The 15,922-nt window shown below is 46.9% G+C and overlaps 1 protein-coding gene across 1 annotated transcript in view; it reads left to right on the top strand.

Moving 5' to 3' along the window:
* The window catches only part of NECAB2 (N-terminal EF-hand calcium binding protein 2), a 142,458-nt gene that overhangs the window by 75,093 nt on the left and 51,443 nt on the right, over nt 1–15,922 (top strand). Inside the window, exons 4-5 of the mRNA XM_029049794.2 lie at nt 1,912–1,937; nt 4,648–4,745. Coding sequence (XP_028905627.1) covers nt 1,912–1,937; nt 4,648–4,745 — 124 coding nt within the window. The remainder of the gene's footprint in view (nt 1–1,911; nt 1,938–4,647; nt 4,746–15,922) is intronic.

Consider the following 15,922-nt stretch of genomic DNA (forward strand, 5'->3'; position numbering starts at 1 on the left):
GTGGTAGGGTTGATAGGATGTTTCAGCCACCCCTACACACAAAGATTGGATCTCACTGTCAAAATATGTTTCTTTCAATAGGAAGAATAAGTGTACCTGTATGAAAAAGCAGTGTGACTTAGTAGAAAGAGCATGGGCTTGGGAGTCAATGATCATGGGTTCTAATCCCAGCTCCACCACTTGTCAGCTGTGTGAATTGGGGCAAGTCACTTAACCTCTCTGTGCCTCAGTTAAAATGGGGATTAAGACTGAGTCCCACGTGGGACAACCTGATTGCCTTGTATCTATGCCAGTGCTTAGAGCAGTGTTTGGCACATAGTAAGTGCTTAACGAATGCCATTATTATTATTATGTGAATATACGAATATACATGTATACACTCACACATACATTCCTCCTGTAACAGGGGGATCACATTCCTGATGAGCTCCATGTTAAGGAAATCTCCCTAGGGCGATGCTACACACATATGCATAATCGTTTCTTCCAACATCCCATTTTATCCAGACATATGTCACTGGAAGAAAGTTAATTATCGGAAACATGTAGTGAGGACATGCGTGAGGGAGAACTGACTGTATACATAATCTCAAATATAATAAAGCTGTCTCCAAGGATAGAATTGTTTTTATGCCTTTTTTTTAAATCATAGAAAAGAGTTGCAAATGGGACCAGGGGTCTCCTCTGGGAGGCCCCTGCAGCAACCCCCATCTGCCCTCTCCTATGGGAAGAGCATTTTTAAAGTTCTCCTGGCAACTGAAGACTGAGCTGCTCAGAGGAGTCTTTCATCTACTTAAGCAGAAAAGGTTATTCCCTAGGCTGAAACCAAACAGGTGATGATTGGCATTTGAGTCACTCATCCAAGCAGCAATTTGCATGAGTAACAGCTTGAGCCTTTGATATGTTTGCAATCTGTGAATTCACTTTATTTATTTATTTAGGTTCTCTCTAAGATTTCACACTTGGGGGAATGTTTTTATAGACTCAATGTGAGTCTAAAGTGGATCCTACTCAGAGCCAGAATATATCTCTTAATCTACCCTGGCCTTTTTGATGGCAGCCCAAAGCACCTAACTTCCTCCTGAAGTTGGGAGTTGGGAATTAGTTTACCTTTACCAAAACGGGGAAAACGGACCCCAGAGAGGTAAAAGAACTTGACAAAGATCACACTAGATGCCAGGAGTAGGTCTCAGGATCTGTTTTTCTGATGATAATAATAATAATAATTGTGGTACTTGTTAAATCCTTATTATGTGCTAAGCACTGGGGTAGATACCAGATAATCAGATCCCACATGAGATTCATAGTCTAAGTAGGAGGGAGAACTGATATTGCATCCCCATTTTGCAGATGTGGGAACTGAGGACAAGTGACTTGTCCAAGATCTCACAGTAGATACCTGGCAGAGCCAGAATTATAACCCAGTTCCTCCGACTCCCAGGCCCATGCTCTTTCCACTAGGCTATGCTGCTCCTTTGGGCAGAGCCCTTTGGGGAGTACCTTACTGTGATACTGTAAATTCCTTGAGAGCAGGGATCTTGTCTACCAAAAGGGGAGACAGACACTAAGATAAATTACAGGTAAAGGAAGCAACCAAATATCAGGATATGCATATAAGCACCAGGTTGGGGGCTGGGTTAGGAGGGGGGAGTACCTAAGAGCTTTGGGAGTGAGACTTAAGTGCATGGGTGGGAGAATAAGATAGCAGGGGAGTGAGATTTTAGTGTCTGGGGAATCTATATAATCACTCTTGATCAGGTAGGATATGTGATCTTGTTGGTAAATTCCTGGGGAACCCAGACCTCCACTTGGTCCATAATTAGTGTTAAACTGTCATTAATCCATGACCATTCTGAAAGGCCTGGTTCTTCCCTCAATCTCTCTCTCTTTCTCTCTCCTGCCCTCATGCAGCAATGTGGATACCAAGGAGCTCTGTGGTAGGTAACTTCTCATATCTTTCATATACCTGACTAGTGCCTAAACCAGCCAAAATATTTCTGTAGGTGCATGAGATCCTTCTATCTACTCACAGCATGCTCAAATTGTTCTGTCTCTCGTGTTTACCCATATGGAAAATGTAGTCCATCCAAGGGACCTCCAGGGCTTACAGACCACCTGTCCCAAAGAGCATTTTTCTGTGGAATGGCATATTGTTGTCTTTGTCAGTTTCACTGTGTTTGGATCTGCCCACGATGATGATGGATCTGCCCATGAGAAGCAGCGTGGCTTAGTGGCTAGAGCACAGGCCTGGGAGTCAGAAGGTCATGGGTTCTAATCCCGGCTCCCCCCCTTGTCTGCTGTGTGGCCTTGGGCAAGCTATTTCACTTCTTTGTGCCTCAGTTGCCTCATTTGTAAAATGGGGATGAAGACTGTGAGCCCTGTGCGGGACAGGGACTGTGTCCAAACTGATTTGCTTATATCCACTGCCTATTACAGTAATAATAATAATAATGATGGCATTTGCTAAGCACTTATTACGTGCAAAGAAACACTGTTCCAAGCGCTGGAGAGGATACAAGGTGATCAGGTTGTCCCACATGGGGCTCACAGTCTTAATCCCCATTTTACAGGTGAGGTAACTGAGGCACAGAGAAGTTAAGTGACTTGCCCAAAATCACACAGCTGACAAGCGGCTGAGCCAGAATTTGAACCATGACCCCTGACTCCCAAGCCCGTGCTCTTTCCACTGAGCCACACTGCTTCTCTACAATGTCTGCCACATAGTAAATGCTTAACAAATACCATAATAATAATAATTATAATGATCGATCATTCAATCAATGGTGTTTATTACACTTAAGGACAGAAATTGTGCCTTCAATCAACGGTATTTATAAAGTGCTTACTGAGTGCAAAGTCCTGCATTAAGCACTTTAGAGAATCTAATACAACCGAGTTAGTAAGCACATACCCTACCCACATGGAGCTTACAGTCCAGAGAGGGTGGTACTCTCACACAGCTGCCAGGACCCAAATGCGGGGAAGAGGTACTGGGGGGGGGGGGGCAAAAGGGAGGAGTTATCAACCCCCCTAACTGACTGGCAGAAGAATGGACCGAGTGGCCGAACATGAGATGTTTGCCTCAGTCTGGATCTCAGTAGCCCCTTGAGGAAACAGCAGCAATTCCAAGTTGGACAAAATGTGACCCTCTGCAGCCATTAACAGTTCCCTTGGGGAATCTCTGCTGCCTCCTGCTTACAGAGTAGCACAGTTATGTTCCCCTCTCAGGTCCCTGCTAAAGTAGACACTGCTTCCAACTTGGGTTGGGCATTTGAACATTTTTACTCTACTGTGCTATCACGCCCACTGACACTGCAGCCCGAGTGGTTGTTTCTCTCAGGTACCCTCTGAAGCTGGCCTGCTCCCTCACTTCTTCTAGCATCTCTTTCTCCCTTATGAGTTCAGGCCTTTCCCCCTGCCCTCATTCCTCCAACTGCAGTGACTGAATTAGCCAGGAGCCCAGTTTTGGTTGGGGAAGATCAATCGAGCAATCACAATTATCGAGCACTTACTGTGTGCAGAGGCCTGTACTAAGCACTTGGGCGAGTGCAGTATAACAGAATTGGTAGACGTGTTCCCTGCCCACAAGGCGTTTACGGTCTAGAAAGGGAGATGGACATTAAAATAAATTATGGATAAGTACATTAAGTGCTGTGGGGCTGGTGATGGGGTGAATACAGGGTAAAGGGAAATTGGTGGGCCCCATTTGCAGGGCTCCCCAATCTCATTTTGTCCCCAGTTCTATGTTGCTTTGGCCCATTCTAATCCTAAAGATTCTGTTTCCAGGTGGCTGAATCAGGAAGTGGGTGATGCTCTGAAAACCAGCAGCACCACCACTACCTCACACTGTTGAGACATGAATCGTGTTGAAGGTTGGAGGTTGAGTAGGAAGTTGAGTGGTGGAAAAGCAGCTTCCCCTGTTCCTGTACTCAACCAGCTGAACACTGTTGGTGGAAATCCAGAAACCAAGCAGCTTTAAATGTGCCCTTGCCTGTTATAACTCTGCCCTTTCATCTAATCAACAACACTACTACACCTCCCTTACTGACTCCCGTGTCCACAGCCCACCAATGATTCCAGATCTTTTACTCTCTCCTGAAACTCTCCTCCCTCTAACTCAAATAGTGGTATTTACTCAGTGTTTCCTATGTGTAAAGTACTGTATTAAGCACTTGGGGGAAGCACAAGAGAAGCAAAAGTCAGAGTCCATACCCTCGGTGGACAATGGGAAAGACAGGAAGACAGAAAATATTTCAGAGTGGGAGAAGAGGGAGAAGAAAAATAGAACTGAGTGGCACAGATATATCAGGATAGAATAGCCAAATAAATAATTGAATTTGCCTATATGAACTAGTGTTGAGGATGAGTATGTAGACATAAGAGAAGACTTCTTGGAGGAAGTAGGAAGATAAATTCCAACAAACACAGTTCATATATAGTTACACTTTTGTTTTAAAAGAATCCAAACGTCATGCCCTCTTTTTCCCTGCCTTCTTTTCCAATTCACCACTGCCCTCTTCATCATTTCATATCCTAAAACTCATATCCTTTACCTCTTATCCCCCCCACTACAAGTGCTCCCACATTTCTCTTTTCAAATCACACTCTGGCATTTAAACCTCCTCTCTCCCGTCTTCTCTCCTTTAGATTACTTTGTGGATCACATGGGAGACTATGAAGACGTCCTAGCTTCCTTGGAGACCCTCAATCACTCAATCCTGAAGGCCATGGGCTATACCAAGCAGGTGAGTGAGGTCATTAACCACTGAGTCAGACAAGTCCTCCATGAGTGGGCAGCCCTGAAGGTCCTGTGCGAACCTTGCTAAAAAAGTAAAGAGGCTAAAAAAGTAGAAACAGATCGAAGTTTCCCATTCTACCCCAGAGAAAAAGGAGGATTCTGAGGTTGAGTAGAGAGCTTCTGTGACTGCAGTGACTAAAAAGTTGCGAGATCCTTGGCTGGGACACTAACTTTACTGCCCCATTTATGGAGTCAAGCATTTTCAAACACCTGAATTCAAGTTCAGTAAGCTGGCCGTCCACCAGTCTGTCCTAGAGGCTTTCCTTGAAAAATGGAAGGGAGAGATGTGAACATAGTGTGAAGGAAATGGACAAGAGGAAATGGGCTTAAATTAAAACTAGGAGAGATTTTGTTTGGCTACAAAGCAGCACGGCCTAATGGAGAGAGCACGAGCCTAGAAGTCAGAGAGACCTGGATTCTAATGCTGGCTCCACCACTTGTCTGCTGTATGACCTTGGGCAAGCTGCTTAACTTCTCTGTGCCTCAGTTACCTCATCTGTAAAATGGGGATTAAGACTGTGAGCCCCATGTGGAACAACCTGATTACCTTATATCTACTACAGCACTGAGAACAGTGCTTTGCACATTGTAAGCACTTAACAAATACCATTATCATTATTATTATTATTATTATTATTATTATTAAGCCCTTACTGTATGCAAAGCACTGTACTGACCACTTAGGGGAGTACAATGTAATAAAATTGGTAGATACATTCCCTGCTCACAAGGAGCTTACAATCCATTCATTCGTTCATTCGTATTTATTGAGTGCTTACTGTGTGCAGAGCTCTGTACTAAGCACTTGGCAAGTACAATTGAGCAACAAATAGAGACAATCCCTACCCAGCAATGGGTTCACAGTCTAGAAGGGGGAAGACAAACATCAAAACAAGTAAACAGGCATCAATAGCATCACTATAAATAAATAGAATTATAGCTATATACACATCATTAATAAAATACATAGAATAATAAATTTATACATATATTCACAAGTGCTGTGAGGCAGGGAGGGCAGTAGAGCAGAGGGAAGGAGTTGGGGTGATTGGGAGGGAAGGTGGAGCAGAGGAAAAGGGGGGCTTAGTCTGGGAAGGCCCCCTGGAGGTTGTGAGCTTTCAGTAGAGCTTTGAAGGGGGGAAGTGTGCTAATTTGGCAGAGGTGAGGAGGGAGGGCATTCTAAGCCAGAAGTAGGACGTGGGCCAAGGGTTGACGGTGGGACAGGTGAGAATGAGGCACGGTGAGGTTAGCACCAGAGGAGCAGAATGTGAGGGCTGGGCTGTAGAAGGAGAGAAGGAGAGAGAACTCCTTTAACTGTTGGAGTTCCTCAAGGATCAGTTCTTGGCCCTCTTCTGTTCTCCATTTACACTCACTCCCTCAGTGAACTCATTCGCTCTCACGGCTTTGACTACCATCTCTACGCAGATGACACGCAGATCTACATCTCCGCCCCTGTCCTCTCCCCCTCCCTTCAGGCTCGCATTTCCTCCTGCCTCCGGGATGTCTCCACCTGGATGTCGGCCCGCCACCTAAAACTCAACATGAGCAAGACTGAGCTCCTCATCTTCCCTCCCAAACCTGGTCCTCTCCCAGACTTCCCTATCACCGTGGATGACACGACCATCCTTCCCGTCTCTCAGGCCCGCAATCTCGGTATCATCCTTGACTCGTCTCTCTCATTCACCCCACACATCCTATCTCTTACCAAGACCTGCCGGTTTCACCTTTACGATATCGCCAAGATCCGCCCTTTCCTCTCCACCCAAAACGGCTACCTTACTGCTACAGGCTCTAGTTATATCCCAGCTAGACTACTGTGTCAGCCTTCTCTCTGACCTCCCTTCCACCTCTCTCGCCCCGCTCCGGTCTATTCTTCACTCCGCTGCCCGGCTCATCTTCCTGCAGAAACGATCTGGGCATGTCACTCCCCTTCTTAAACAACTCCAGTGGTTGCCTATCAACCTCCGCTCCAAACAAAAACTCCTCACTCTAGGCTTCAAGACTCTCCATCACCTTGCCCCTTCCTACCTCTCCTCCCTTCTCTCTTTCTACCGCCCACCCCGCACGCTCCGCTCCTCTGCCGCCCACCTCCTCACCGTCCCTCGGTCTCGCCTATCCCGCCGTCGACCCCCAGGCCACGTCCTCCCGCGGTCCTGGAACGCCCTCCCTCCTCACCTCCGCCAAACTGATTCTCTTCCCCTCTTCAAAACCCTACTTAAAGCTCACCTCCTGCAAAAGGCCTTCCCAGACTGAGCTCCTCTTCTCCCTCTACTCCCTCTACCACCCCCCCTTCACCTCTCCGCAGCTTAACCCTCTTTTCCCCCCATTTCCCTCTGCTCCTCTCCCTCTCCCTTCCCATCCCCTCAGCACTGTACTCATCCGTTCAACTGTATATATTTTCATTACCCTATTTATTTTGTTAATGAAATGTACATCGCCTTAATTCTGTTTAGTTGCCATTGTTTTTACGAGACGTTCTTCCCCTTGACTCTATTTATTGCCATTGTTCTTGTCTGTCTGTCTCCCCTGATTAGACTGTAAGCCCGTGAAACGGCCAGGACTGTCTCTATCTGTTGCCGACTTGTTCATTCCAAGCGCTTAGTACAGTGCTCTGCACATAGTAAGCGCTCAATAAATACTATTGAATGAATGAATGAAAGGGAGGTGAGGTAGGAGGGGGCAAGGTGATGGAGAGCTTTGAAGCCAATAGTGAGGAGTTTTTGCTTGATATGGAGGTTGATAGGCAACCACTGGAGATTTTTGAGGAGGGGGTGACATAACAATAATAATAATAATGTTGGTATTTGTTAAGCACTTACTATGTGCAGAGCACTGTTCTAAGCTCTGGGGTAGACACAGGGGAATCAGGTTGTCCCACGTGGGGCTCACAGTCTTAATCCCCATTTTACAGATGAGGGAACTGAGGCACAGAGAAGTTAAGTGACTTGCCCACAGTCACACAGCTGACAAGTGGCAGAGCTGGGATTCGAACTCATGACGAGCCGGGATTCAAACCCATGACCTCTGACCCCAAAGCCCGTGCTCTTTCCACTGAGCCACGCTGCTTCTCTAAGCATTTCTGTAGAAAGATAATCCAGGCAGCAGAATGAAGTATAGATTGAAGTCGGGAGAGACAGGAGTTTGGGAGATCAGAAAGGATGCTGATGCAGTGATCCAGTCAGGATATGATGAGTGATTGTACTAACAAAGTAGCAGTTTGGATGGAGAGGAAAGGGTGGATCTTGGCGATGTTGTGAAGGTGAAACTGGCAGGTTTTGGTGACAGACTGGATATGTGGGGTGAATGAGAGCACAGAATCAAGGATGACACCAAGGTTGCGGGCTTGTGAGACAGGAAGGATGGTAGTGCCCTCCTCAGTGACGGGCAAGTTGGGGAGAGGCCAGAGTTTGGGAGGGAAGATAAGGAGCTCAATCTTGGACATGTTGAGTTTTAGGTGGTGGGAGGACATCCAGGTGGAGATGTCCTGAAGACAAGAGGAGATGCAAGGCTGGAAGGAGGGAGAGAGAACAGGGGAGGAGATATAGATTTGGGTATCATCCGTGTAGAGATGACAGTTGAAGCCATGGGAGTGAATGAGTTCAGCAAGGGCATGAGTATAGATGGAGAACTGATCCTTGAGGAACCCCTACAGTTAGGGGATGGGAGGGGGAGGAGGAGCCCTCGAAGAAGACTGAGAATGAACGGCCAGGGGGCTCAGCACCCGGGAGATGCTCGGCGAATCCCAACAACGGATGACTGGGCTGGGGCCATGCCAAGAGCCACCTCCAGAGACCAGTACCCATTCCCTAGCACAATGGGGAACCGTCTTCTGAAACTAATGAAAGCAGAGAGTTATGTATTCTGCCTGGTGCGGAGGGGGCTTAAGGTCTAGAGGACCATAAGCCACTATTGCTCCTTTCAAGGGATTGGGTCAGAGAGACTGATTGTCATTATTACTTTGAATGGTGGTGATTACATTTGTCAAGAGTTTAATTTATGCCAAGTCCAGCTCCCTTTTGGAGGCGTACCACAGCCTGCTTCTCAATTTCCCTGTCCTTGACGTTGGAAAGAACACTTTGTAGTAGGTGCAGGATTGTATGAAGGCTGAATAAACAGCCAATTCCCGCAGAGCTCCCCTACCCTAGGCTTGTGTCCTCTGGGCACCAACCTGACCAATGTGGTTGATGTGTGTGAAACTTCCTGGTGCAAATTCCACCAGGTGTAAATCTGATTTTGGCAAGTGTCTGCTTGGGCCTGATTGGAAACTTGAAAGAGTCTCTGGGGCTCTATCAGATCTCTGGAAGTGGTTTTGGCCTCTTTCCATAAGCATCCCCACTGCAGCTGTTCTACCACAGAGGCTAAAATAGCAGTTGAGCTCAATGTAATGAGACCTTTCTCGAGCAGCATGGGTGACTCTCGACAGGCAGAGCCCTGGAAGACAGATGCCTCTGCTCTGCCAAACACGAGGCAGCTGGCTCACAGACAAATGTATGTCTCTTCCAGGCACAAGAATCCCATAGAAGTCACTCCATCTCCTTGTCGTCTTCTCAGCTTAGGGCCTTCCTTGAGCATTTCCTGCCCACCGTCTCTTTGGGGGCCAGACTTTCCCTTTCCACTCCTAATTATCTGTTATCCTCAACCAGGGGACCTGCCTGAAGGAAGAGATGCCTATTCAGTCAAATGAGTCCCTCAGCAGCACTGGGTAAATGGCCCAGGCCAAGATGGGGTAGTTGAGTGGTGATAACAGGGGACGGTGTATCATCTCTAGACCGGGTCCCACAGAGATGGCTCCGCAAGCTGGGTTTTCAGGAGTAGCCAAAGCCTCACACCTCGTGAGGCCTAGCTGACAGAGCTGCTGGGGTGGCTCCCGAGCCCCGGCCCCTGTCTGGGCCATCCTGTGAGGAACTTTTCCAATCAACCAATCAATGGTATTTATTGAGCACTTACCATGAGCAGAGCACTCCCCTGACTTCCTCCTCCTCCCCCTGCCACTTTCCTGCTTTCTCTTACTCCTTTCCTACTCCTTACCCCCCTCCTTTCCCCATCTCCCTCTGTCACCCCTCCCATCAGCCAAGATTTACAGGCATCTCAGCTGGTCATCTTTTCCTTTCAAGTGACAACAGCCCAACCAGTTTCAGTTTTTTTGGGTCACAGACATGACCCAAAAAATCAAAAGCGGGTAGTGGGGCCGGCCATCCCATTTTGGGGTTGTTCTGCCAAAATCGGGATGTCTTGACATGTCTGCCCCCTCTAGACTGTAAGCAGGGAGCTTGTCTACCAACTGTTGCATCGTACTCTCCCAAGGGCTTATTACAATGCTCTGCACACAGTAAGCAGTCAATAAATACGATTGATTGATTGATTAGCAATGAGTAGGACTCCAAAGAGCTGCTAGGGCTGTGCGGGTCAGCAGGGGGTGGGGTGGAAACAAGGAGAACACTGGCCCAGGCCATTCAAGCAATTGCACTAACGGTCCCCCCCAGAATCAGGATCTTTTATGTTAGCAGGTGTTTTTCATCCAGCAAGGTTGAGGTCTTTCATATGTTAATAGATTCACTTGTGAAGTAGTCAAATGTTTGCCTTCATTGGAGGCTAATTATCTGTCAGCCAATCAGTGCTGGTGGAGTCCCCCACCCACCCCCATTTGTCAGTGTTGGGGAATGGTGGGGAAAGAGAGAGTGTTCCCTATGTAATTAAAACTGCCAAAGAGGAGCCCATGCATGCTGTAGCTGCTTTTATTCGATAAATTCTCTGAGCAGTGAGGGGTCGGAGAAGGTTAAACTGAAGCCTGTTAGGGAGAAGATGTGGGAGAATTGAATCCTGTGGGGTGGGAGGGGAGGAGCTTGGGTTTTGGTGACTACAGAAGCCTTGGTGAGGTGCTGGTGTAGGGTCTCACGAAGCCAATCCGATTTATGGACAGTAATCCTTCCGTTCGACAAATTCATCAGAGATTGACTGTTTTCTAGGCAGCTTGCCAAAGTGACTCAACCATTTCTCAAATATACTAAGGTTTGATTTTGGCACCGCTAGCAAAGAGAGGTGAGGGAGGAGACAAGTTGGAACTCCCTCTGGAGCCAGGTTAGGGGCAGGTGAGTGAGTGGGTGTTTAGAGCAGTGGATCCCACATCTCCTGGGGGATTTGCTTCTCCTCTCTGGAGGAGCCTCAGTGGGAGTTCTCACTCTCCCCCTCGCCATCCTTACAAAACTGGGGATAGAACTCAGTCTCTGGTCCAGGCTGGGGAGGATTCAAGGACGTAAGGGTCACTTGGCTCAGACACCCTTTGGAGCTCAGCCAAAGTCCTACTCCACCCCCACCTCCCATACTTTGTGCTTTTGCTTTGGGAAGGGCACAGGACTGGTAAGTCAGTAGAACTGGGCTTCCCAAGTACTTAGTACAGTGTTCTGAACACAGTAAGTACTCGATAAATACCACTGTTCGAATGACCTGGGGAACAGAGCACCTAATATCTCTTTTCCCAGAGTTTCTGCTTTTGCTAAGGAAAGGGCTCCTAGGCGCCCCAAAACTGTGCCACCATGATACAAGCAGCAGCAAGCTTGACTCAGTTCAGTCACCCTTATGGGCACTTCCAAACTGCTCCCCAGCCTCTGTCAATCAATCAGTGGTATTTGAGCACTTACTCTGTGCAGAGCACTATATTAAACGCTTGGGAGAGAACAACGGAGTTGGTAGACACATTCCTTGCCTAGAAGGAGCAGTCTATGGAAGGAGACAGACATTTAAAATAGATTAGGGATAGGGGAAATTTGTCTTGGGGGCATAGATTAGCAAGATGCAGTCCTATCCTGAACCTGCTGGCAGGTCATAGGGCTTTCCTAACTCTGGGATATTGACCAAAGAGCAACAGATTTGAGCCTATTTCTTATAGAGAGGTGAGTGGTGGTAATAGTGGTAATAATAATATTATGTATTTTGTCTAGACCCTGAGCTCACTGTGGGTAGGGATGTGTCTGTTATGTTGTACTCTCCCAAGCACTTAGTACAGTGCTTTGCACACAGTAGGAGCTCAATAAATATGATTGAATGAATGAACTTCCTGTGCAAAGCCCTGTATTGGGCACTAGGAAGGAATAGTGGCCTAGTGGAAAGAGCATGGGCCTGGGAGTCAGAAGACCTGAGTTCTAATTTTGGCTCCACTACTTGTCAGCTGTTTGGCTTTGGTCAAGTTATTCTCTCTGCTTCAGTTTCTGGCTCTCTTCCTAAACAGCAGTGTTTGTCCTCTCTCTTACTTAGACTGTGAGCCCATGTGGGGCAGGGACTTTGCCCCAACCTGATTATCTCATATCTACCCCAGGGTTTAGTACAGTGCTTGGTACATAGTAAGTGCTTAACAAATGCCACAGTTATTAATGTGTGTGTGAGAATTAGGAGGAAGGAGGACTGGTGACAGAGACAAAGAATACTAAAACAGTAAAAACAGAAAAACACATATAAGATGGAGGAAAGGAATGAATACAAAAAATAAAAGCCATGAGTACTGTGACTATAAGAGAAGAGTTTTGGGCACCTCTTGGCTCAGAGTCCAACAGTCCCAGCCTTCCAATATTCTACATTTTGTGAAGCCAGAATGCTGCTTCTGCCCTTCCTGCTGTATTTGCCAGCGAGTTTGGGAATAAAGAAATAACATATTAGAGTATCAACTCCTAGTGGGCAGGAGCATCACTATTCTTTATTTCCCAAGCCCCTGGTACCGTTTGCTGCAGCAAGTGGACACTCAGTAAATGCAGCTACTGCTGTTATTATTCCTGATAGGTAATAGCACAATTAGAAGCTTTGTCTTCCTGACTTTTCCTCCAGGACTGGGGACTATCTTCAGACACCAGGTAATTCAAGGAGATTGTGGCTGTGCAGACTTGGTCCCTGAGTATAGACAGTAAGATTGATGTGGTCAGGGAATGTGTCTACCAACTCTGTTGCATAGTACTCTCCCAAATGCTTAGTACAATACTCTGTACACAGTAAGTGCTCAATAAATAATAACAGCATTTAAGTGCTTACAGGGTGCCAGGCACTGTACTAAGCACTGGGGTAGATACAAGCTAAGCAAGTTGGACACAGTTCCTGCCCCACGTAGGGCTCACAGTCTTAATCCCCACTTTAGAGATGAGGAAACTGAGGCACAGAGACATTAAGTTACTTGCCCAAGGTCACACAGCAGACAAGTGGCAGAGCCGGGATTAGAAGTCAGACCTATCCTCTATCCACTAGGCCATGCTGCTTTTCAATACCAATGATGGAGTGAGCCAGGGCTATGGTCCCCAGCCTTTATATGGGCCCTCAGGGAGTCAGGTGACAGCTACTCCCTTGTGCAGTGTACCAAACCTTGAGTCTCCTGGTGGAGAATGTTACAGTAAAACCCCCGTTCCTCATGGCCAGGGAACCCCAATCCCTCAACATCCCCTCCGGAGTCCTTCCTGTCCTCCCAGTGATCCAGATAGCTCATTATAAGCAGCAAAGGATTTTATTTCTGAAGTTCCCCTCTTTGGGTGCACTCCAAAGGGAGCCTCTCAACCTGATTCGATACAGGTTGAATGATTTTGTTCCTTAGAAACGCCTAACCCTTCCTCTGCCTCTTTCATGGCAGAGTGAGTGGTGTGTCCTAGATTTTTCCAAGAAGTGTCCCATTCTTCCCAAAGAAACTGCATAGAGAGGCAAGCAGCTTCAAGGGCACTCCCCACCCTCATTGATCTTGGTTCTCTCTGAAGGACCTCCATCACCCAGTTTCAACTAGTTTCAACTAGATGCTTTGTTATATCTGTTAAGCACTTACAATGTATCAGAAACTGTACTAAGCACTGGGGTAGGTACAAGCTAATTAGGTTGGACACAGTCCCTGTTCCCATGTGGGGCTCATAGTCTTAATCCACATTTTACAGATGAAGAAACTGAGACACAGAGAAGTTCAGTGATTTGCTCAGTGTTACACAGCAGACAAGTGGCAGAGCCATGATAAGAACCAGATCCTTCTTACTCCCAGGACTTTGCTCTTTCCACTAAGCCACGCTGCTTGGTTTGCAGGGCAACCTTAGATCTGTGCCTCCTGACTCAGCAGTGGTCAGTGTCTTTTCCACAGCAACCATTTGTCTGCTGTGTGACTGTGGGTAAGTCACTTGACTTCTCTGTGCCTCAGTTGCCTCATATTTGCAACTGAGATTAAGACTGTGAGTCCTATGTGGGACATGTGCTTGTTTATTATATTGTACTCTCTCAAGTGCTCAGTACAGTGCTCACAGTAAGCGCTCAATAAATGTGAATGAATGAATGAATGAATGTAGACTGTGTCCAAATTGAATGGCTTGTATGTACTCCAATGCTTAGAAGAGTGCCTGGTGAATGGTAGGTGCCTAACAAATACCATGGGAATGGGGGGAGAAGCAGCTATTTCACAAGCCTAGCTTTTCATCTTACACCTGGCCTTACATCCTCTTTAGAATCCGAATCCGGGCTTCTCACCTTACATTCTTCTTTGCAAACCTGGCCTTCCACTTCACATCCTTAAGTAAACCTGGCATTCCACCTTACATTGTATAGCCCTATTGCGGTTGCACAGGATTCGGAGTCTAGAGTCCCCAACTCCCTTCCATTCCCCAGGGTTATTACACACAACAGAGAGGGTGATTTCAGCAAAGGCCCTGAGGCTAGAGGCCATTTACTCCTCTCCTGGCCCCAAGAGGGGATGAGGGCCTGGCCATATTCCCAGCCCTGTTTTTACCAAATCAATCAACCAATTGTATTTATTGAGCACTTACTGTGTGCAGAGCACTGTATTAAGCGCTTGGGAGAGCACACTATAGCAGAGTTGGTAGACATGTTCTCTGGCCGCAATGAGCTTACAGTCTAGAGCGGGAGACAGATGTGAATATAAATAAATTAATTCTGGATATGTACATAGGTTCTGTGGGGCTGAGGGTGGGGTGTATAAAGGATGCAAATCCAAGTATAAGGGCGATACAGAAGTGGGAGAAGAGGAAATGAGGGCTTAGCTGGGGAAGGCCTCTTGGAGGAGTTGTGCTTTTAATAAGGCATCGAAGACTCTTGTCAAGTCTTGACAGAATCCTGACAGTCTTGATAAGTGCCCTGGAGGCAGTTTCCAGCACTACTAGCAGTCTGAATGCTGGCTTGGGTACAGATGGAGAAGCTGAAGTCCAGAGAGGTTAAGTGGCTAGCCTGAGGTTACACCATGGGTCTGGGACACATCAGGGACTAGAATCACCAACCAGGTTGTCCTTCCCTCTTCTTTAACCTTCAGTTGTCAGCTCCTCGAGGACAGTGTGTCTTCTCCTTTGTGGAAGGGCCTATCTAGTACAGTGCTCTGCACATGGGAGGCACTCGATAAATGCTGCTGTGATGATAATAATGCCAGGGTCTGGGAGAAGTGCGGCCAAGTGGTGAACTGGTGTCTGCTCTTCTATGCCTGTTGCGTGAACATGACTGAGATGGTTGCAGGAAACTAAAGGCCTGGGCTCAGACAAGGAGTCTGCTCTAAGAAAGTGGCTGGCAAATGCTCTTGTCACTTTTCACTTCATGTTGACAACTTGGCTTCTCACCTGGTTTGGTTTGTGATGTATATATTCTGGCTTCACTTTTGTCTGTAAGGCTATTTAAGGACTTAATCTCTCTCCTCCTCTAGACCCATTTATTCTCTTGGGAAATGCAAAGATTTAGCAAGTGTTTTCAACAGAAAGCCCCACAATATCTCCTGAATCTGTGTAAATGCTCTCTTCTTAAATGGCAGCCTATGTTCTCTGTCAGTCTACCTACACTAGTGACTAGCTCAGGTTTAGAAGCAGCATGGCATAGTGTATAGAGAATGGGCCTGAGGGTCAGAAGGGCCTGGGGGTCAGAAGGTCATGGGTTCTAATCCCACTGCCACTTGTCTGCTGTGTGACCTTGGGCAAGTCACTTTACTTCTGTTTCCCTCAGTTACCTCATCTGTAAAATGGTGATTGAGAGTGTGAGCCCCCTGTGGGACAGGGATTGCATCCAGCTTGATTTGCTTGTATCCCCAGCACTTAATACAGGGCCTGGCATATAGTAATTGCTTAACAAATACCACAATTATTAATTATTATTACTATTAGAAACCTGTAGACACTCAAATACTTG

Source organism: Ornithorhynchus anatinus, chromosome X1 (genome assembly GCF_004115215.2).
Source record: "Ornithorhynchus anatinus isolate Pmale09 chromosome X1, mOrnAna1.pri.v4, whole genome shotgun sequence".
In the NCBI taxonomy this organism is placed as follows: domain Eukaryota; kingdom Metazoa; phylum Chordata; class Mammalia; order Monotremata; family Ornithorhynchidae; genus Ornithorhynchus; species Ornithorhynchus anatinus.